This window comes from Crocuta crocuta, unplaced genomic scaffold (assembly GCF_008692635.1).
Source record: "Crocuta crocuta isolate KB4526 unplaced genomic scaffold, BGI_CrCroc_1.0 scaffold880, whole genome shotgun sequence".
In the NCBI taxonomy this organism is placed as follows: Eukaryota; Metazoa; Chordata; class Mammalia; order Carnivora; family Hyaenidae; genus Crocuta; species Crocuta crocuta.
Genome location: NW_027532841.1, coordinates 10,191 through 33,629, shown reverse-complemented (window position 1 = coordinate 33,629; position 23,439 = coordinate 10,191). Strand labels below are relative to the sequence as shown.

The following is a 23,439-nucleotide window of genomic DNA, read 5'->3' as shown; positions in this document are numbered from 1 at the left end:
TTCTAATCCCAAGCTTTGGAGATGTTTAGAGGCTTCATGTAGTCCTGCTGGGCCATTAACTCTAGTTCAGCCTCTCTCCCTTCTCAACAAAATGGAGGTAAAGAAAGCTAAAAATGCTCAGCTTCTAATCATGCCTTGGTCTTTCTGGTGATCAGTCCTTATCCAGAAGCCATCTACAAGTACACCCTAAGTCTCCTCATTAGAACAAAAGACACAGCCACCACCCAGGAAATCTTAAGAGTTACAGGAGTACCATATCAGTAACCAAGATCAAAGACCAAAGAGTAGAACAAAAGATGTTCCAAGTGAACTTATCACTTAAGAAAGTACAGGATTTCCAGGAGGCCTGTGTCAGTAGTCAGAGGCAGAAATCGATGTGTATTTCTTATTAAGATAACAATATCACCATGACACTCCCATCAAAAAGACAAAAAAAAAAAAAAGCCAACCATATCCCATGTGTAAAATATGTGAAGCAAAAGGAGCTGTCACCCAATGCTTAGATGTGAATTGGTACACTACTTTAACAGATAGCTAAAAAATGTGATCTAGAGAATTTTACACCTAGGTGTGTACCAGCAAAAATCCAGCCATATGTGTGCCAGGGGACATCTCCAAGAATTCTCACCCTTGGGACACCTAGGTGGTTCAGTCAGTTACACGTCTGACTTCAGGGCAGGTCATGATCTCATGGTTTGTGGGTTTGAACCCCCCATCAGCAGAGCCTGGAGCCTGCTTTGGATTCTGTGTCTCAATCTTCTTCTCTCCCCTCCCCCATCTTGTGCTCTCACTCTCACTCAAAAATAAATAAACTTAAAAAAAAGAATGCTCATCTTTGCACCATTCATAATAGCAAATTGTTATCAAATTATATTGAGAAATGATTGTGATTCTTAACCCAGCAGAAAACCAGAGGGTGATAAAAATGAATAAAACACAATTATATACAATACTGATGAAGCATATTGCATAAAAACAGCCATAATCATATTCTACATAACGTTTTAGTTAAGGTTAAAAGACAATATTTAGGAAGCCCATTATTTTTTAAATGTTTTATAGTTAATTAATTAACTAATTTTAAATATATGTTATAATCAAGTTAGCTATTATACAGTGTTGCGACTATTAGTGCAAGGCAGTTCCCATTTATCCATATCTTCACCAGCATGATTTTCCCTGAGCTGTTAATTTTAGCCACTCTGACTGGTGTGAGGTAGTATCTCAATCTGGTTTTGATTTGTACTTCCTGGATTATGAGTGAAGTCTGAATGTCTTCTTTGGAAAAGTGTCTATCCATGTCTTCTGCCCATTTCTTCACTGGATGATTTGTTTCTCAGGTGTTGAGTTTGGTAAGTTCTTAATAGAGTTGTTTGAATACTAACCCTGTATCCAATATGTCATTTGCAAATATCTTCTCCCATTCTGACAGTTGCCTTTTAGTTTTGCTGATTGGTTTTTTTTTTTTTCTGTGAAGAAGGTTTCTATCTTGATAAGGCCCAAATAGTTTGCTTTTGCATTTATTTCCCTTGACTTCAGAGATGTGTTGAGAAAGAAATTGTTATGGCTAAGGTCAAAGAAATTGTTGCATATTTTCCCTTCTAGTGTTTTGATGGTTTCCTGTCTCACATTTAGGTCTTTCATCCATTTTGAGTTATTTTTGTGTATGGTGTAAGAAAGTGATCCAGTTTCATTCTTCTTCATGTTGCTGTCCAGTACTCCCAGCACCATCTGTTAAAGAGGCTGTCTTTTTTCCATTCTTTCCTGCCTTTTCAAAGATTATTTGGCCATACACTTTGGGGGGGGGGCAATTCTGGGTTCTCTTTTCTATTCCTTTGGTCTATGTGTCTGTTTTTGAGCCAATATCATACAGTCTTGATGATTACAGCTTTGTAGTAGAGGGTAAAATCTGGGATAATGATGTCTCCTGCTTTGGTTTTCTTTTTCAACATTACTTTGGCTATTTGTTGTCTTTTGTGGTTCCATAAAAATTGTAGGATTGTTTGTTCTAGCTCTGACATGAATCCGGGTGCAATTTCCTTTGGGATTGCATTGAATGTGTAGATCGCTTTGGGTAGTATGGACATTTTAACAATATTTGTTCTTCCACTCCATGAGCATGGAAAGTTTTTCCATTTCTTTGTGTCTTCAACTTCTTTCATAGGTTTTCTATAAATTTCAACATACAGATCTTTTACATCTTTCATTATGTTGATTCCTAGGTATTTTATGGTTCTTGGTGCGATTGTAAATAATATTGATTTATTGTTTTCTCTTTTTGTTGCTTCACAATTGGTGTATAGAAATGCAACCAATTTCTGTACATTGATTTTATATCCTATGACTTTGTGGAATTAATGTATCAGTTCTAATAGATTTTTGGTGGAGTCTTTTGGGTTTTCCATGTAGAGTATCATGTTTTCTGCAAAAAGTGAAAGTTTGACTTCTTTGCCTCTTTGGATGCCTTTTGTTTCATTCTGTGGTCTGATTGCTAAGGCTAGGACTTCCATCCCTATGGTAAACAACAGTGGTGAGAGTGGACATCCTTCTTGTCTTACTGATCTCAGGGGGAAAGCTTTCAGTTTTTCCCTATTGAGGATGATATTAGCTGTGGGCCTTTCATATATGACTTTTATGATGGTAAGCTATGTTCCTTATATCCTGAGTTTCTTGAGGGTTTTTATTAATAAAGGAAGCTATATTTGGTCAAATGCTTTATCTGCATATACTGATAGGATCATATGGTTCTTTTCCTGTCTTCAATTAATATGACGTATTACATTGATTGATTTGCAAATATTGAACCTAGACCTGCAACTGGGAACTAAGAAATAGTCATGAGTAATTAAGAAATGCTGTAAATGAGATGCAAAATAAACTAGGTACAGTGACAGCAAGGATGAAGGAAGTAGAGGGGAGAATAAGTGAAATTGAAGATAAAAATGATGAAGCCACAAAAAAGAGAGATAAGAAAATACTAGCACATGAGGGGAGAATTAGAGAACTAAGTGGTTCAATGAAATGTAATAATATTTGTATAATAGGAATTCCAGTAGAAGAGAGAGAGAGAAAGGGACAGAAGCTTTACTTGAAAAAAATTGTAGTTAAAAACTTCCCTAATCTGGGGAAGAAGCAGACATCCAAATCCAGGGGGCACAGAGAACCCCATTCAGAATCAATAAGAATAGGTCTTCCCCATAGTCTCATAGTAAAACTGGCAAAATACAAAGATAAAGAGAGCGTTCTGAAAGCAGCTAGGGAAACAAGAGCCTTAATATACAAGGGTAGACACACAAGGGTAGTAGCAGACCTGTCCACTGAAACTTGGAAAGCCAGAAGGGAAATTTGGCAGGAAATATTTGATGGGCTGAATAGGAAAAACATGTAGCCGAGAATCCTTTATACAGCAAGGCTGTCATTCAAAACAGAAGGAGAGATAAAGGCTTTCCCGGACAAACAAAAACTCAAAGAGTTCATGACCACTAAACTAGCCCTGCAGATCCTAAGGTGGTTCAGTGACTGGAATGCTTCAAAGACTAAAAAGGTCTAGAGACATCACTGCAAACATGAAACCTACAGACAACACAGTGACACTAAATCCATATCTTTCAATAGTCACTCTGAATGTAAAAAGACTAAGTGTCCCAGTCCAAAGGCTGGTTGTCAGAATGGATAAAATCCAAGATACAACTATATGCTGTCTGTAAGAGATTCATTTTAGATCTAAGAACACCTTCAGATTGAAAGTGAGTGGATGGAGAACCACCTATCATGCTACTTGAAGACAAAGAAAGGTAGAGTAAGTATATTTATATCAGACAAACTATATTTTAAACTAAAAATGGTAACAAGAGATGAAAAAGGACATTATATCATAATTAAGGCATCTATCCATCAAGCAGAACTAACAAGTTTTTGTGTCCTACAGTTTAGAGTTTGAGTCATGAACTTTCATTACTCCAAAACATAAGACCTTTTACTTAGAATGCTCACCTCACATCACTCTCTGAAATATTTGAACCTGGGTTAGCATTGGGAGTTTTCTTGCAGTAATGTGCTTTTGACAAAAGTTAATCCGTTTTCCTCTATGGCTGCCCAGTTGTCCCAAGAACATTTATTTTATATGTCCATATTTGGCCAATTTGGTAGACTGTCTTAATGAAGAACAAATTATCACTTGCATTTGAGTATTTTTTTTTATCAAGATTCTACTCAAAGCCATAGGATCTCTCTACCCACGCCTAGTACTCCACCTTGCTGGTGATGAGGCTTTGAAGTCCTCAGCAGATGCTTCTTGGATGTGCATCCTCAGGAACTCCAGCCTGGTTCACCTCTCACTCCCTTGCCGAGCTCTGTCACATCTGGCTCCCCTGTACATTCTCTTCCATGACCTTGGGCACCTGCTTATCTTCCCTAATCACTCCTTGCTATCACATTGGTGTAGGAGTTTCCTATCTCAGAAATATTTTGTCTTCCTAATCATAAACCCCTAGAAATCACTATTTACTAAACGACAGAAAGCAATATCCTCTTTTTGACATAAGAATTGATCCCAAGCCAAGATTCTGAAAAATAGAAAATTGTCTTTCCCAGAATTGAAGCTTAGAATTCACAGACCATTTGCTCAGAGCCTTTCCCATTATCTTAGCTGGACTTATTTCAGATTTGCATTTTATTCCAAGTAAGGCTCGGAAATATTCACACTTTGAAAATGTAACATGAAATTGGGAAAAAACAGTGAGGGATATTCCTCAAAAGAAAGGAAAAAATTCTCCCCAATTTTTTTTAACCATGTGTAATGCATTAAACAACTAAATCTCACATTGGAAGGCGGCCATGAAGAAGCCAATATTATTGTAGTTTTGTATATGACACTTGTCGTCAGAACACTTAATACAATGATTACATAGGCCAGCCTCTAAGTAGTGATCAAGGAACCTATTCTACAGGAGAACATAAGAAAAATAAGTTCAAGATCTCAATCTAATAGGAACAGAAGCTCCATTCAAAGATTTCATAGTGAATCAAGTAAGAATTGGGTGTGTTTCAATTTTGGATGGTCTCAGATAGTAATGCTCAGCACCCTGTTCATGTCTAAGTAATAAGATGTGCTTTACACTCTATTCCACGGAGGGGTTGAAAAGAACGTATTCTGGGGAGACTAAGAGCTTTGTGGAAAAAATAAATATAACAAATCAGAGAGTGATAAAGTGATGCTTCTAATTAGAAATGTCAATTAGCCAGGTGGAAGAGATCCCTGGGGTAAAATTAACTACTTTTATTTAAAAAGCAGTTTGTATTTAGAAATCACAGAATATTATAAAGGTGACTTGAGTATGTTTGATGAAACAAGTGATTTTCGACTACAGCAATTGAGTTGAATCATTACCTCTATAGTGAAAAAAATCAGCAACATCCCAAATAAAAATGGTAAATATAAATGAATTTATACTGATATTAGGCTTTAGAATCTATTTTTAAATGTAAAATTAGTATTTAACAAAGTAGCAAATATGTCATTTCATTAGAGTGATTATATTTCTGATTCTATTAATAAAATTTATAATGAAGTAATGATAAATAATGGTATTAAGTCACTTTGAAATACTAAAAACTGTAATAATTGAAGTATTTTTTCTAGGTATAGACAATATTATAGGAAACTTCATTTTGAGCAAACACACTGTAAGAAATAATTGTCATATTTATGTATTCAACCTGATATTGTAATAAGAGATGTAAAACAAAACAATCCATGAAACAATGTTATAACCACTGGGGAATCCAAAGAACATTTGTTTTAAGGAAATGACAGTTAAGGATTTGTAAAATAATGAAAAAGAGTTTTAAATTCAATATTGTTTTTAAATTAAAGTTTAAGTTGCCAATTTATATCAAACACAAATATGAAATATAGCGGAGGCTTGGTTGGTTTCCAAGATGTAACTCAATTGGAATGTTGTTATACATTTCCTTAATCATTGGAGTTTTTCAGAGAGTAGAGGCTTGGATTTAAATAAAACCATATAATAACATTAAGTTATATTTCCCTTTATCAATAAGAACATAAACATTTACCAGAAAGGAGTATATAATTTTATGAGATTACCCAAAGCAAATCTCTGCTCTTTCCACCTTGTTCCACTCTTAAGAAATACATACACAAGGGCAACTGGGTGGCTCAGTCAGTTAAGCATCTGACTTTAGCTCAGGTCATGATCTCATGGTCTGTAAGTTCAAGCCCCATGTTGGGCTTTGTGCTGACAGCTCTGAGCCGGGAGCCTGCTTTGAATTTTGTGTGTGTGTCTCTCTCTGCCCCTCCCCTTCGCTGTGCTCTGTCTCTGTCTCAAAAATAAATAAGTGTTAAAAAATATTTTTAAAAAAGAAATACATACACAAATCTTACTATTTCATGTTATGCATCGATGATATCATCACCAAAATGTTGGGTTTGAATAATTAGAAATTTTATTTTACTTAGCACAAGATGTAATTTTACTCCAATAATAAGCATGAAACGTTTACATTAAATATATGCCATTTGTAAAAGTGATACATGAAGTCTGGAATATTTTCTTTTGTATATTAATCTGTTTCTCCCCTTTAAGAATAATGACTTTATTTAAAACATATCTGCTGCTTTTCTTAAATTCAGAATCAAATACTCAGCACCATCATAGGTATAAAAGCATTTTGTAAGATCTATATTGATCCTAACTGGGAAAACAGACACAGTCCTTACTTCCCAAATCAAGAGTATTAATGAAAGAAAATGCATTTGAAAGATATTTGGCCAAATTGCAATGCTTTTGGCTGAATGTTGATATGCACTCATAGCATTAGCTTCATTGAGCAGAGACAATAATGTAAACATAAATATTGGCAGAGAATTCAAGAATTCACACCTTGATATTTTTATTACATTCTGTTCATTGCTTTAAGGTCTCATTCCATTTCCACATTAATCATGTGATACACAGAGAAAGTAAATTAGATAATTTATTTCATGCTGATTAGAACAGAAAGTACAATTTAGAAGAATAAATTTTAGGGTTTTTAATTTTTTTTAATGTTTATTCATTTTTGAGAGACAGAGACAGAGCATGAATGGTGGAAGTGCAGAGAGAGAGGGAGACACAGAATCTGAAGCAGGGTTCTAGATGGGGCTTGAACTTACCAACTATGGTGAGATCATGACCTGAGCCTATGTTGGACCCTTAAATGAATGAACCACAGAAGAAATCATTTTAGTTTTTAATAACAGTAATAACTGCTGCCTTTAGAGAGACTTTTGAGGCTTCAAGTTGTTTTACATATGTGAAATCAATTAATTAATATAAATATCCTGAGTGTTGGGGCAGTATTTAGCCAATCGTGGAGTTGGATGAACCACAGGGCAAGGGGATAAAGCATCTCTAATGAGGTCACACGGCTTGCAGGTGTTGGAGCCATAATTTAAATCCAGTCCATCTTGACTGGACTGTATTTTTTTATCCATGATACTATATTATGCTATGTTTGGTGGACAACGTCTAACCTCGCCAGTATGGAGAAGCTAAGGGCATCTTGAGCCAAGAGTTTCCAGAGAGCAATATCTAAGGATTCACTTCCTGGATTATGCAACACAGAACCAGCCCTGAGAATGAGTGAATGCCTCTTAAATTTTGTACCTAAGACGTCTCACTCACCTTACCTTAGTAGTCCTGACCCTGATGAAAGGAAAGAATGAAAAAAATAACAGTGATCACCAACAAGTAACTCAATAATTCTAATAAAGGCAATTTCTCTAAACAATATGATACAATCCTGGGGACTAAAGACTTAAGAATATAATATATTCTTAGCATATTCATGAATATAGTTATAAAACCATAACTAATAAATAATCAGAATAAAATTGTTACATAACTTTGCCAATATTATCTCTTTTAATTATCACAAATAAGGAAGCAAGTCTTAAAAATCTAAACAGTTGCTTAACGTCACGCAGATAATAAATCAGTTAGGATTCAAACATAAGTCCAATTAGAAAATAGGCAATGACTTGTAATCACAAAACCTATGTGCACAAGATCAAATTATCTATTACTGGTAAGTCTCAGTGTTCTTGGCTGCAGAAGTGAGTTTAGAAACTGTTGCTTGAAGTGGTTTGTGTGGAACAACAGACGGTGGAGATGCAAGCAGCACACTGAATCACATCACTTCTCCCCCTGCCCACTCACATACCCACAGGTAATGAATCCACTTCATGCTATTCCTGTTTGCCCAGGGTTTGCCGTTTGATTATTTCTATCTCTATCTACACTCCCAGGCAGATTTCCTGAATAAAACCCTCTGCTCTTTCTACCTTGTTCCACTCTTAATGTTCCCCACTTAGTATCCTACTAAAAGGTTTCTGTTGTATTCCCCTATGCGTGAAAATACTCTTTTTTTGTAAATTGCCCAATGACTTGAATTGTATAATAAGAAAATGTATGATCAGAATCAACAAGTGTTGTAGGGTAATGAGAGTGTTCAATCAGGCAGTTGAAAATGTATGAGGAAGACAAAATCTGATATAGTACCAGTGAATTGTGGTGGAGAAAAATCATAGTTCAGAACAATAGAATTGTCAAGGAATGGAAGGAAAAGTGGGATGAAATGGCAAAGCTGGAGATCTGTCTTCAGTGATTGCCAGTTTTTCCAGTGTCTGTGCTGAGCAGGGCATAGTTTGGTTTCCCCTGGGCTGTATTCAGAAAGTATATGGGATAATCTTCAAGGAAATTGAAGGTGGTTTATAATTCATTGGATCTAAACTGAGAAAGTGAGAAATACACAAATAGTAACATTATTAAATTAGAAACAATTACAATGGGTAAGAAAACCAATATAGATACCCTAATGCAATTTAGAGAATAGGTATTGATCTGTTAAGGTAAACTAAAAGTACATGCTAAATTTACACCTTTCACAGATGAAACACAAAGAAAAAACAGCAGAAGGAAATCTAACTGAATTAATAGAATTTGTTCTCTTGGACTTCGCTGATGTTCCCCATCTCCAGTGGCTTCTATTTGGATTGTTCTCGATCATCTATATCATTATCGTGATGAGCAATGGCATCATATTTCTAATAACAAAATTGGATCCTGCTCTCCAGACTCCTATGTACTATTTCCTTGGCAATTTTTCCTTTTTAGAAATCTGCTATGTATCAGTTACTCTTCCCAGAATGCTTATGAACCTGTGTACCCAGAGAAGAACAATTTCATTAGTTGCCTGTGCTACACAGATGTGCTGTATTCTTGTGTTGGGAGCCACAGAGTGTTTCCTGCTAGCAGTGATGGCCTATGACCGCTACATGGACATCTGTAACCCTCTGCACTACCTTCTAGTCATGAACCACAAGATTTGTGTCCAGCTGGTGGCTGGCTCTTGGATCAGTGGAATTCCAGTCCAGATAGGGCAAACATTCCAGATTTTCTCTCTGTCCTTTTGTGGCTCTAATTTAATTGACCACTTCTTCTGTGACATCCCCCCAATCCTCAAGCTTGCTTGTGGGGACACATTTGTGAGTGAAATGTTGGTCTACACAGTTGCTGTGTTGATTGTCACCATTCCCTTTCTGTTGATACTTATCTCCTATAGCAAAATCATCTCCATGGTCCTTCAACTGCCTTCAGCCACAAGTCGGGCCAAAGCCTTCTCCACCTGTTCATCTCATCTTATCATTGTGGTGTTGTTCTTTGGATCTGCCATTATCACCTACTTAAGACCCAAAAACAGTCACTCCGCAGGAATTGACAAAGTGCTTTCTCTTTTCTACACAATTGTGACTCCCATGTTTAATCCCCTGATATACAGTCTGAGGAACAAGGATGTCATCATGGCATTGAGAAGATTGCTCGTAAATAATGCATTTCATTAAAAATGTTATACTTTCAGGAATTAATTTCTTGTATATTGGTACTGAAATTTCAACACATGTTTATACCAAACTCTAGTATCTGTCTATACAATTGTACTTTTTTCCAAATTAAAAAGAACTTGTACAGTGCATCAAGTCATACACTTATGTAAGTGTTATCAAATAAAATCATTCTATTGGTTATTTTCTTGTTTTATTGTGTTTTATTGTCCTCTCTCAATAAGAACTTTTGACAGACTGATATCATACACTTAATGGTAATATTGACACTGTTATATCACTTATTGGAACCCGTGTCATTAATTTCTATGGAATTGTAATAGTCATTTTAAGACCCAAGTTGACAATGAACACTAAATAGATAAATATACACATAACTAGCAATGACTCTACAAGAAATAACTTCTTAAAGAGAAAAGCACCTTTTAAATGTATTTATTTATTTTGAGAGAGAGAGAGAGAGAGAGACCGAGAGTCAGTAACTTAACAAACTGAGCCATCTAAATACCTCTAAGTACAATATTTTCAAAGAATTAATGAGCAAAGAATTGATGGAAAATGTGATTCTGAAAAAAATTGTCAGATTTCTTACTATTATTATTTTTATTATTTATTGATGTATTTCCCCCTGGGCTTTGATATTCCTATCATCGAAGCTGAATAATAAAACATAGCATTACTTATCTCATTATCAGTAACAAGAAAATATACCATTTTTCAGCAGACCTAATTCCTGATAGGATATTCTGATGTATAATATTTAGTGAAAGAATGAACATTTTTAAATCACCACTTCACATCAAAAGCAGATGTTTCTCTAGGACTCATTGTTAGTGACTTTGTCATTTTATTCATTTTAAAAAACTTTTTTAATGTTTATGTATTTTTTGAGAGACAGAGAGAGACAGAGCATGAGCAGGGGAGGGTCAGAGAGAAAGGAAGACACAGAATCCGAAGTAGGCTCCAGGCTCTGAGCTGTCAGCACGGTGCCTGATGTGGGCCCAAACCCATAAACTGCAATATCATGACCTGAGCTGAAGCCAGTGGCTTAACTGAGCCACCCAGGATCCCCTACTTATTTTTTTTTAAGTTTCTTTATTTTGAGGGACAGAGAAAGACAAAGTGAGCAGGGAGAGAGGCAGAGGGACTGGGGAGAGAATCCCAAGCAGGCACAATGCTGTCAGCATACAGCCCTACCTGAGGCTCAAACTCAGGACCTGGGAGATCATGAGAAAGAGTGGCATGGCCAGATATATTTCTGGTTATTGTACCAAATTCCTTGAGTGGCAGGCAGAAAGGTTTAGTTCAATTAGAAAGTGACATGGGAAAGGAGCTGATCCCAAGGGTAAAGAATGATTCCTTCTTAAAGAGCACTAGATGTGACAGTAGAACATATTTTAGAAAGTGGCTGACTTCAGTTTCAAATAAAAGTAAATTATCTGACAAAAATACAGTTCTCATTCTGTCTCATTTTCAGTCAATAAAGGTAAGCATTATATTTATCCTCAATCCAAACAGGTAAGCATGAAATTTTGTCTTATTAACAATTGTATTTTGGGGGCATCAGCAAAGAATACTTATTTAAGAAAATTTAAAAAGGATTCTTTTTTTGTTTTTGTTACTGTGGTTTATTTTGAAAATAATTTTTCAGATAGTCTGTTTGCTTTCATGACTCTCATTATTGTAATGTAAAAGAAAATACAAAGTACTCTGTAACAAAATGGAGAAATATACCAAAGATTATTGACATTTGCATTATCATCAACATACTTATCACCGTTATCATCTTAGATGACAACATTTAAAACAGTTATGTTACAGCATGCATTTAAGTAGTTTGAATGTATTAAATCTGAAAATCATATCTCCTGAAAATTTAATTATACATAACTAAGGAACAAGATAGTGAATGGACATTGTCACAATGAGTTTGCATCCTAATAATCCAATTCTTTGCTTGTTAAGAGTAGGGTTACATGACAAATGAATCTGAAGATACTAAAGAGATATCTGCATGTTTTCATTTTTATCTTTAGAGATTTCTAAAGGAAAAAGCCTTCTGAATTGCATTCATCAAATTNTCTCTATCTCTATATCTAAAAAAAAAAAAAGAAGAAGAAGAAGAAGAATGATTACGTCAGTGGGAAGCCCAGAGAACCAAACAGGAAATAGATGACTAAAAACAAAGTTGATTACATTTACCTGCATTAATACTCNATACTCTCTGTGTGTGTGTGTGTGTGTGTGTGTGTGTGTGTGTGTGTGTGTGTGTTTTCTGAGCTGTATACACAGAGCAGCTAAAGGTTTACAGACGTCAGAAAATCTGCAGCCATGCTGGAAAATTGGAGGTAGGTGTTTTGGTGGGGTTATGTTTAGAGGTTTATTTTATTTATTTTGACAGAAAAACAGATAGAAAGAGGACAGATAGACAGAGTGTGAGCCAGAAGGTACCCAGAGACAAAAAGGGATTTTCCCAAGCAGGTTGCAGGCACCAGGCTCAGCACAGAGCCCCATGTGGGGCTCAGTATCACAACCATGAGATCATGACCTGAGCTGAAATCAAGAGTCAAATGCTTAACCAAATAAGTTGCCCAGGTGCCTCGGTAAGATTATGTTTAAACATGGGGATTCCTGGGTGGCTCAGTCGGTTAAGCTTCTGACTTCCGCTCAGGTCATGATATGACAGTTTGTGGGTTCGCGCCCTGCGTCAGGCTCTTTGCTGACAGCTCAGAGTCTGGAGCCTGTTTCAGATTCCGTGTCTCCCTCTGTCTCTGACCCACCCTTGCTTATGCTCTCTCTCTCTCTCTCTCTCTCAGAAATAAATAAAACATAAAAAAAGAGAAACACATGAATTGGTTAATATTTGTATAATTATTTACTTTTAATCATTATAAAATATTATTAAATTCTTTTTTACTTTATAATGGTTTTACACTAAGAATTCCATTAAATGCTTATAAAATTATTGTTCCATTTTACAAAAAAAAAAAAAGTTGAGGCCAAGAAGGAAAGCTTCAGTAGATATCATCATGTTTTTGTAGCTGCTTCTCCTTGTTCCTTGCTGGCATCTTAGATGCAGTTTGCTTTCAAATGTCCTACCCGACCCAAACAGTAAAGAATAATGTAGAGAAACCATTGAGAGAAANTCTCTCTCTCTCTCTCTCTCTCTCTCTCTCTCAGAAATAAATAAAACATAAAAAAAGAGAAACACATGAATTGGTTAATATTTGTATAATTATTTACTTTTAATCATTATAAAATATTATTAAATTCTTTTTTACTTTATAATGGTTTTACACTAAGAATTCCATTAAATGCTTATAAAATTATTGTTCCATTTTACAAAAAAAAAAAAAGTTGAGGCCAAGAAGGAAAGCTTCAGTAGATATCATCATGTTTTTGTAGCTGCTTCTCCTTGTTCCTTGCTGGCATCTTAGATGCAGTTTGCTTTCAAATGTCCTACCCGACCCAAACAGTAAAGAATAATGTAGAGAAACCATTGAGAGAAAAGTTTACATGAAGAGCAGACCCAGTAAAGAGAATGAAGAGAATGGCGGTTTCGAAGAGCAATGGTTAGCTCATCACATGTGGATGCGTGATGCATGCTAATCTAGAACGATGCAGTGATTCATTCAACAAACAATTTGGACAACTGTCCAAATGCTGGGTTTTATGTTGAATGAAACAGGTTAATAAAATATGGCTTAGGGTTAAAGGAGTGTAGGATGGTGTAGTGGAAAAACAAAACAAAACAAAACAAAACCTGGCTGTGTAATCTTTTATGTCACCTAGCAGCTACTAATTTCTGACCATCTTACAGACTCACTTATAGCATTTGTACATTCCCTGGAATCAAATTTACATCAAAAAATTGTATAATAGCAGGCAAGGCTTACATACCTTTATTACTTTAACATGTAGTTTAGAATATTGCAGATTGTAAAAGAAATTATCATTTAATCTTCCTTTTCTCAGCCACACAAAATCCTTAGAATGCTCAGGTTTCGCATGGACTGTGGTTCCTGTCCCATTTGTGTCTACATTTTATAATGGAAATTTTGACTATTGTACGTATTTTATACCATTAAAATTTGGTTATAGGTATATATTTTCTTTGCATTGAGTTAGTCTCTATTGGCTTTCAAATTAGTTAGTTCATTACACAGAAGTTATCTAGGATATACAGAAAACAATGAAGCAATTTGTTATTTCTACAAGATTGAATGAAAAGAGTATAATTCACATACACACACACACCCCCCACAGAAAACATGCTTGATCTATATATCCCAGGAGGAAGAGAGGCAAGGGAAGTCTGCATTTTGGGTAGGAACTTATGTTCACACCAGAGAGACTATTCCAAAGAAACAACCAATTTGACTCCATTGTAATTTATTCAAGAGGTTAGTAATCACATTTTTCAGAACATATTATGCATTACATAGAACAATGTATAGAATATCAAAAGAAGCTTATAATCTAGTTATACAAATGACAAAGGCACATAATGAAGATGAGCAATTCAACCTGACACACTCATGTGCAGAACACAGACACATATGTGTGCATGGAAAAGACAGGGTGGATTAAAAGGAGTCAGCAGATTAATGGCAATTGTTGAAGATATGGGTAATTTAGGACTATCTCAGAGATGGATTTGCTTGATATGTCTTTGATGTGCAAATGTGTGAGGGGTATACATTGTAACTGGGATTGCTTTACTGAACAAAAATGCTAGATGCACCTGCCTCTTACCTATGAGTACTTCTGGACACATAGACCATCTTAGACCTCCTTTTCTCCCCACTGCAAAATCTGAAAAAAAATTACTGCTGATTTCATGGATCTTACACTGAACACACATTTTTAAAGATGAAATAACACCCCCTAATATTTAGTGGTCAGCTCATCAAGTTTTTCTTGGCCTAAATGGCCTAAATATGCAGAATGTCAAAGCTAAGCCACAAAAACCCATTACTTTAAAAAATGAACTATACCACTCATAAAACTTATTTAGGTGGACAACAAGATATTGACTTGTGCAATGAAGTTAATTTTGAATTGATAATAATAGAAAACAGGATTGACAGAAAAGCATAAGTGAAAGGATGGAATTATTGTCACAATTAACTATGAATTCAGATTTTGCAATTTTGAATGTTCACATGGAGAGCAAAATAACAATCACATATCTTATCTTCAGAAACAAAGAAAAATTGATAATTCAGAGCAGAAAAAAAAAAAGACTAACAGGGAGACTCCTGGGTGGCTCTGTTGGTTGGGGGTCTAACTTCGGCTCAGGTCACGATCTCGCAGTCAATGAGTTTGAGCTCTGAGTTAGGCTCTGTGCTTACAGCTCAGAGCCCAGAGCCCGCTTCAGATTCCATGTCTCCCTCTCTCTCTACCTCTCCCCAACTCACATTCTGTCTCTCAAAAATAACATAAAAACATTAAAATAGTTTTAAAAAGATTAAAGGGAATTTTTTCTTACATATGCATTTAATAATAATAAAAATACACCTCATCACACTTTTAGAGCACTAACTTTGAAAGATTTGTTTTAGAAGGAACTGGGAAACTTGGGAATTATGCCATCCTTTATGTATAAGAAGAAACCAAGAGCCAAAGGAATTGGAGTGACCTGTACTTCTGATTAAATCATTCCCACAGATGAAATGTGAAGAGGTGAAAGCAGATGACAATACTTCCACCAGAAAGCAATTTGTGCTATTGGGATTTTCTGACTTTCCAAATATCCAACGGTTACTACTTGGAGTGTTTTCCATCATTTATGTCATTATCTTAACTGGAAATAGCCTCATAATAATAATAACCAGACTTGACAAGGCACTACAGAAACCCATGTATTTTTTCCTGGCGAATCTCTCCTCTTTGGAAATCTGTTATGTGTCCGTCACTGTGCCTAGGATTCTGCTGAACCTTTGGACTCAGGATGGAAGCATTTCTAGGCTGGGCTGTGCCTCCCAGATGTACTTCTTCCTTATGCTGGGAGCCACTGAATGTTTCCTCCTGACAGTGATGGCCTATGACCGCTACGTGGCCATATGTAACCCTCTGCACTACCCTCTAGTCATGGACCAGAAGATGTGTATCCAACTGGCCGTTGCCTCCTGGATTGGTGGAGTCCCAGTCCAGATAGGACAAACATGCCAAGTTTTCTCTCTGTGTTTCTGTAATTCTAACCAAATTAACCACTTCTTCTGTGACATACCCCCCATCCTCAAGCTAGCCTGTGGGGACCTCTTTCTACATGAGATGTCAGTCTACGTAGTAGCTATATTGTTTGCCACATTTCCTTTTATGTTGATACTTGTTTCTTACAGCAAAATTATTTCCACCATCCTGAGGTTGCCAACAGCCAGGGGAAGGGCCAAAGCTTTCTCCACTTGTTCTTCCCACCTGTTGGTTGTGTTTTTATTCTTCGGATCAGCATCCATTACCTACTTAAGGCCCAAATCCAATCATTCTCCAGGAATTGACAAACTACTCTCTCTTTTCTACACCATAGTGACTCCAATGTTTAATCCCCTGATATACAGTCTTAGGAACAAGGATGTGATTGCAGCACTGAGAAAACTATTAGCTAAAAAAACGGTGTGATGAGTTAAATTGTCCATGTTTTAGTTGCTTGCCCCACATGTATCAGGGAAACATTTCCAATCTCTACATTCGTTTTAAGGAATTAACCTCCTCCAGCTTATGATATACTTCTAGATACAATAAATTGTATCCAGCTTACCATTTATTGTACTTGGATACATACCAGACAAGTTAACTGTCTTCAGTGCTTCAAGCCTTAAGATGAATCCCACCTCATGAATAAAATAGTAATGTGCACCACAGATTTCATATGAAATTAGAATATAAATAAAACTCATATAAAATAGAACTCTATCTGGCACGATTTTTGGCTTCATTACACTAAAAACTATATGAGAGTATTTACCTAAATAATTTCTTAAATCTACACACTTGTATTTGTTAACATTCTTTGGTTCTAGAGACGTGTTTGGGTGACTCAGTTGGTTATAAGTGTCCAACTCTTTATTTTGGTTCAGGTCATAATCTCGCAGTCATGAGATCAAGCCCCAAGTCAGGCTCTATGCTGAGCATGGAGCCTGCTTAAGAATCTCTCTCAGACTCTTCCCCTCTTCCTTCTGCATGCTCTCTCTCTATCTCTCTCTCTCAAAAAAAGTAAAAGTAAAACAACAATAATGAAAAACTTTCTTTGATTCTATGCCAGAGACTGGAAATAGCACAGAAGTAATAAATGTTTCATGAATGAGTGATCTAATAAATGAATGGGTGAATTAATATTGTTGTGATATACCTCAGATTTTTGACAAAATCAAGAGATTTCAGAACATCAGTGAACATTGAAACCATATTCATGTAACCTAGTACACAGCAATGTGGAATCATTCCAATCATAATACCAAATGCAAATCTTACTTTCAGTTAGCTTTCTTCCTAATAACTTCCAGCCAGAGAACATCATATAAGAGGATGCTCCTACCTGTATCAACCAGTTTATTTTGCACATATTTCTTAATGTTTATGTATTTTTGAGAGAGACAGAGTGTAAGTGCGAGGAGGGGCAGAGAGAGAGAGGGAGACAGACTCTGAGGTAGGTTCCAGGTTCAGCGCTGTCAGCACAGAACCCAACGCGGGGATGTAACTCACAAACTGCGAGATCATTACCTGAGCTAAAGCCGGATGCTTTAACCAACTGACCACCCAGGCGTCCCTGCACATATTTCTTAACAAAACTTAACAATTTGGCCTCAAAGTCATTTGCTTTTAATTACTTCATTTCTTCTTTAATAGAACTCGACAGTTATTCCTATGCCAATTCATATTTTGAAAATATAATATCCATAGGGTCCCTGGGTGGCTTACTTGGTTGGCTCAGTTGGTTAAGCCTCCGACTTCATCTCGGGTCATGATCTCACAGTTCAGGAGTTCGAGCCCCACATCAGGCTCTTTGCTGACAGCTCAGAGCCTGTAGACTGCTTCAGATTCTGTGTCTCTCTCTCCCTCTGCCTCTCTCCTGCTCATGCTCTGTCTCTGTGTCTCTTTCTCTCTCAAAAATAAATAAATATTAATTTTTTAAAGAAAATAAAATATCCATGAGTTTGAAAGTGAAGGAAGGTGTAGAATTTATTTTCAGAATTAGGCAAAGTCCTCACAGTAGCATTTACATTAGTGTGCCTAATCTTTCATGCCTTTAACCCTCTCTAAAGTGTTGGAAATTATTAAACCTTTGAACTAGTTTTATCAAGGAAAAGGATCACCTGTCAATGGAACCACTAATGGCTGTCTCCAATTCCAGATTCTCAAGTCACTCACTGGCATGAAGAGGTTTTGAGTGCATCTGTCTCTGAGACTTCTGTTAGTAGTTCTTTGATAATTATACTGTTCTGTAGTTTTAGCTGTAATTGTACATATACTTATAAGACAATATTAGCTCCTGTTTTTTTAATTTTTAATTTTTTTATTTATTTTTGAAAGAGAGAGCATGGGCCAGTGAGGCGTGGGGGTGGGCTTAAGAGGATCAGAAGAAGGCTTTGCACTGATAGTGGTGAGTCTGATGCTAGGCTCAGACTCATGAGCCATGAGCTCAGGACCGGAGCCAGGTTGGACACTCAGTCAACAGAGCCACCCAGGTGCCCCTACCTTCAATTTCTTAGATGGTTATATTTTATGTCTTTAACGTTTTACATCTTCTACCATCTAACACAATGTACTGCATTTATTTATTTACCTTTATTATCCATGGAAGTATATGTGTTTATATCCCTTCCCATTAATACTTTATATAAGAATTTTTATATGATTTTGATAAAGACCGTGGTGGTGATGATAATGGTGATGATAGTGACGACAAAGATACAAGTGGTGGTGTTTTTTGTTTCTGACATTTAGTAAAGCTTGAATCACAATGTGATGGATGGGAAGTGCTATCCCAAGAGTTCAGATAACTAATTTTAATCTTTGCCTTACCAATATCTTGAGCGATTCATTTAGCTACTCTTTCATTACATAAAGAACAGAAATTCAGCTGATTGCCTACTGCAGATCTTACTGGCTTTTTTCAGTAGTTCATGACCTGGGTTGTATCCAGTTCAACTGGTAGAAAGGAGCTCCAAAGAGCTACACACAGCAAGGAGATTCGACAGGCAGGAAGAAGCAGGAGCAGGAAGTTATGCTGGGCGAAAATGAGTTGCTTATTGCAGAATGACTTCCTTGTAGGGCAGGGCAGAGATACGTCAGGCAGATTACCTAGCTTCATTACCTTGCTTGAGTAGTTTTAGATTACACTTTTGGGAAAGCCAAAACTGAAGCGAAGTTGATATGGGACTGAAAATAAGCAACTCTAGAAGTGCCTGAGTGGCTTAGTTGGTTGAAAGTCTGACTTCAACTCAGGTCATGATCTCACAGTTCTTGAGTTCAAGTCCCGCACTGGGGCTCTGGGTTGATAGCTCAGAGCCTAGAGCCTGCTGGAGATTATGTGTCTCCCCCTCTCTCTCTGCCCCTCCCCTGCTTGTTCTCTTTGTCTCAGAAATAAATAAACATAAAAAAATTATAAAAAAGATAAGTGATTCTATTTTGGGTCTGTTTTCTTTTCTTTAACAATTCACAATTAATAAAATGGTGAAAACACACTATTTTCTATGAACTCCTAGGATTATTATAAGGACCAAGATACACCTGGCATGGAGAAGCATTTGGAAGAGTTTAAAGCACCAAGAATGGAAGTGTTGGCTGTATTTCAGTATAGTTCTCAAGGAAATCACTAGCTGTGTTGTATTTTATATTCAAATTCATAGAGATAATCAATATACAGCTAATTGTGAGGAAACAGGACATTCTACAATATGAAGTTCCCACCATAAGTTCCTTCACAAGGTGCAATCACCATACCATGGCCATAATAAGGGGACAAGTCACTCCTGATATTGATCAACAAGGTACCTTTAGGGGTCGGTGCTCAAGCAGAAATAATTGAGTGGGGGTAGATATGAGTCATCATGTGATTGACAAGAGACCGTGCAAACTTGCTTTAACCTCACCAGGAGTTTTCTCGACTAGTGGGCTCAGTATGGCTCTGAACACATCCAGAATAGTGAATCCTTTCCAGAAGGTTTTTCAATTTACTTTTTCCAGGTCCATCAGAGGAAATCAGTATCTATGGCACCTATCACTTTACAAAACGCATTTCATAAATAATAGAACTTGGGAGTTATAGTTATTACTCAACCCATGAGCTGCTAAGTTGTTTTAACAGGCATGAAAACAACACTAATCTTGTACATCTCCATCACAGCTTTCAGATGATCAGCTGCATTGTCAATCGGGAGTACTATTTTGAATGGAATCTTTTTTTCTGAGCAATAGATCTCAACTGTGTGAGTAAAATATTCAGTAAACCATGTTGTAAGCAGATGTGCTGTCATCCACACTGTGTTGCCCCATTTCTAGAGCACAGGGAGAGTAGAATTAGCATAATTCCTAAGGGCCTTAGGATTTTCAAAATAGTAAGTGAGGACTGGTTTCAACTTAAGATCAGCAGCTGCATTAGCCCCTATCAAGAGAGAGAGTCAGTCGTTTGAAACTATGAAGCCAGGTATTGACTTCTTCTCTTCAGCTATGAAAGTCCTAGATGGTGTCTTCTTCCAAGAGAAGGCTGCTTCATCTATAGTGAAAATCAGTTGTTTAGATAGGCCCCCTTCATTCGTATCTTAGCTAGATCTTGTTAGTAACTTGATGAAACTTCTGTATCAGCATTTGTTGCTTTATCTTGCACTTTGATATTATGGAGACATTTTCTTTCCTTTAACCTCATGACCACCCTCTTCTAGGTTCAGACTTTTCTTATAGTTTTACTTCTCCCAGCCTTCATAGAACTGAAGAGAGTCAGTGTCTGGCTCTCGACTAGGCTTTGGCATAAGGGTATGTTGTGGCTGGTTTGCTCTATTACACAGACAACTAAACCTTTCTCCACATCAACATTAAGGCTGTTTCACTTCCTTATCATTCTTGTGTTCACTGGAGAAATACTTTTAATTTCCTTTAAGAGCTTTTCTTTTGCGTTTACAAACTTGGCTTTTTGGTGCAAGAGGCCTACCTGTCAGCCTATTTTTGGCATTGAGCACATCTTCCTCACTAAGCTTAATCATGTCTATCTTTCTATTTAAAGTATGACTTTATTTTTTTTCCACTTGAACACTTAGAGGCCGTTGTAGGATTATCAACTGGCCTAGTTTCAATATTCTTGTGTCTCGGGGAATAGGGTGGTCTGAGGCAAGGAAGAGAGTCCGGGGAACGACCAGTGGTTGCAATAGTTAGAACACACACAACATTCATTGATTAAACTCGCCTTCTTACATGAGTACAGTTCATGGAGCCCCAAGACATCAAAGATCACTGACCACAGATCCCTGTAACAAGTAAATAATAATGGAAAAGGTTGAAATGTTGTGAAAACCACCAAACTGTGACACAGCTATATTTTGTTAAAATTGTATGATTATGACCTTGATAATTGCTTCTTAACATTTACTTTTCTTTCTTTCTTTTCTTTCTCTTCTATTCTCTTTTCTTTTTCTTTTTTTTCTTTTCTTTTCTTGTTGAGGTTTTATGTCAGGGATGAATTGTAGGGCAGTGGTGTTATATGCACTTCCTTATTCCTTCTAAAGAACTCTGGTGATAAATGCAGTAGGGTGATGGAGAAGGTGGAGGGGGAGTGAAGGTACTCTGTATTTTCCAAAGAACATTATGGGAGGCCTGGTGGGAATACCCAAGGGCCTGGAATGGTTGGTGCCCAGAGGTTTACAGAATCCAGGATGGTGTGGGGGAAACAGATGTGGGGAGAACAGTATTAACTAATATGAGTTTTATCAAGTTTTTCTTCTTAAATGTTCAAATTTATTCTTTCCTCTCTTCCTACACAGGTATTTCATTGCTATTAAGAGACTGTAAAGTTTCTTTTAAAAAAAGAAAGAAGGGAAATTGCTGATTTTTTCTTAAAGAAGGGAAGAAGAGATAGGAAATATAACTCACATAGCCCAGAGTTATGTTTTTTAACGTTTATTTATAATTTTATATAAAATTTTTTAAATGTTTTATTTATTTCTGAGAGAGAGAGACAGCATGAGCAGGGGAGGGTCAGAGAGAGAGGGAGGTACAGAATCTGAAGCAGGCTCCAGGCTCTGAGCTAGCTGTCAGCACAGAGCCCGACACGGGGCTTGAACCCATGAACCGTGATATCATGACCTGAGCCAAAGTCAGACGCTTAACTGATGGAGCCACCCAGGGACCCCTACGTTGTTTATTTTTGAGAGACAGAGACACACAGAGCACTAGCAAGGGAGGGGCACAGAGAGAGGAAGACACAGAATCCGAAGCAGGCTCCAGGCTCTGAGCTGTCAACACAGGGCCCCACACAGGGATCAAACCCTTGGAGTGTGACATTATGACCTGAGATGAAGTCTAACGCCAACCAACTGAGCCACCCAGGTGTCCCACCAGAGCTAACATTTTAATAGTTTTAAATAAAACTCATTTCAATTACCCAAAACTGTTATCAGTTCCTCCCCACATTTGTATCCTTTCTATACTTTTAAAACCTATATGTCAAAATTACCATCAAGTCTTCTAATTAACATGATAATAGTAAAGTAGATTAGCTAATATACTGGAGGAAGGCTGGATCCTGGAAAGGAGATAATGTGGCTCCCTTTTTCATAAGTGAATTAAACTTTAGGGAATAGCTGATGAATCACCGATAAAAAACAGATAGAATATGAGTTATCTGTAACACATCAACTGTACTTACTGCTGCTGGATTCACATCCTTCCTTTCTTTACATGATGTCACCTGATTATAATGTGATTATTGGTCATGAGCAGATAAAATATCTATAGTTCAACTTTTACTATTTGTCATCCTTTCCATCTAACGAAGTTAATTAGATGTCTAATATTTTTCTTACAATTTTGGGACTAGAGATATAAAAAATGAATAATCTTTCTGTGAAACAGAAAATGTTGGCCATATTCTGGAATCTTACAAAAAACAAAAACACAGCAGCAACATCACCTTTAATAATTCCTATGTGTTATTTTAAATATTTCAATACTTTGGATTAAAAGTGGTATTAATTTACTGTTTAAAAATAACAACTGTGAGGCACCTTGTTGGCTCAGTAGGTTAATTGTCAGACTCTTGATTTCGGCTCAAGTCATGATCTCACAGTTCATGAGTTTGAACCCAGCGTCGGGCTCTGTGCTGACAGTACAGAGCCTGTTCGGGAATCTGTCTTTCCCTCTCTCTCTCTCCCTGCCCATCAACCACTCATGCTTTCTCTCTCACTCTCTCTCTCTCAAAATAAATAAATAAACATTAAAAAATAACAGCCAAGTTTATTTCATATGAGATAAAAATATGACAACACTTACATAGAATAATTAAAAGTCATGGAGAAATAAAAGAAGATCCAAAATAAATG

General features: G+C 36.6%; 2 protein-coding genes across 2 annotated transcripts; both read left to right on the top strand.

Annotated features, from left to right (window-relative positions):
* The first annotated feature begins 8,929 nt into the window (after positions 1-8,929).
* Positions 8,930-9,907, top strand: LOC144216067 (olfactory receptor 10AG1-like). Its single transcript, XM_077745336.1, has one exon. It carries the CDS (start codon positions 8,930-8,932, stop codon positions 9,905-9,907), a length of 978 nt encoding a protein of 325 aa, XP_077601462.1.
* Positions 9,908-15,559: 5,652 nt separating this feature from the next.
* LOC144216068 (olfactory receptor 10AG1-like) lies at positions 15,560-16,528 on the top strand. The gene has a single exon (XM_077745337.1). The coding sequence runs from the start codon at positions 15,578-15,580 to the stop codon at positions 16,526-16,528; it is 951 nt and encodes a 316-aa protein (XP_077601463.1). The 5' UTR covers positions 15,560-15,577.
* The last annotated feature ends 6,911 nt before the right edge of the window (positions 16,529-23,439 follow it).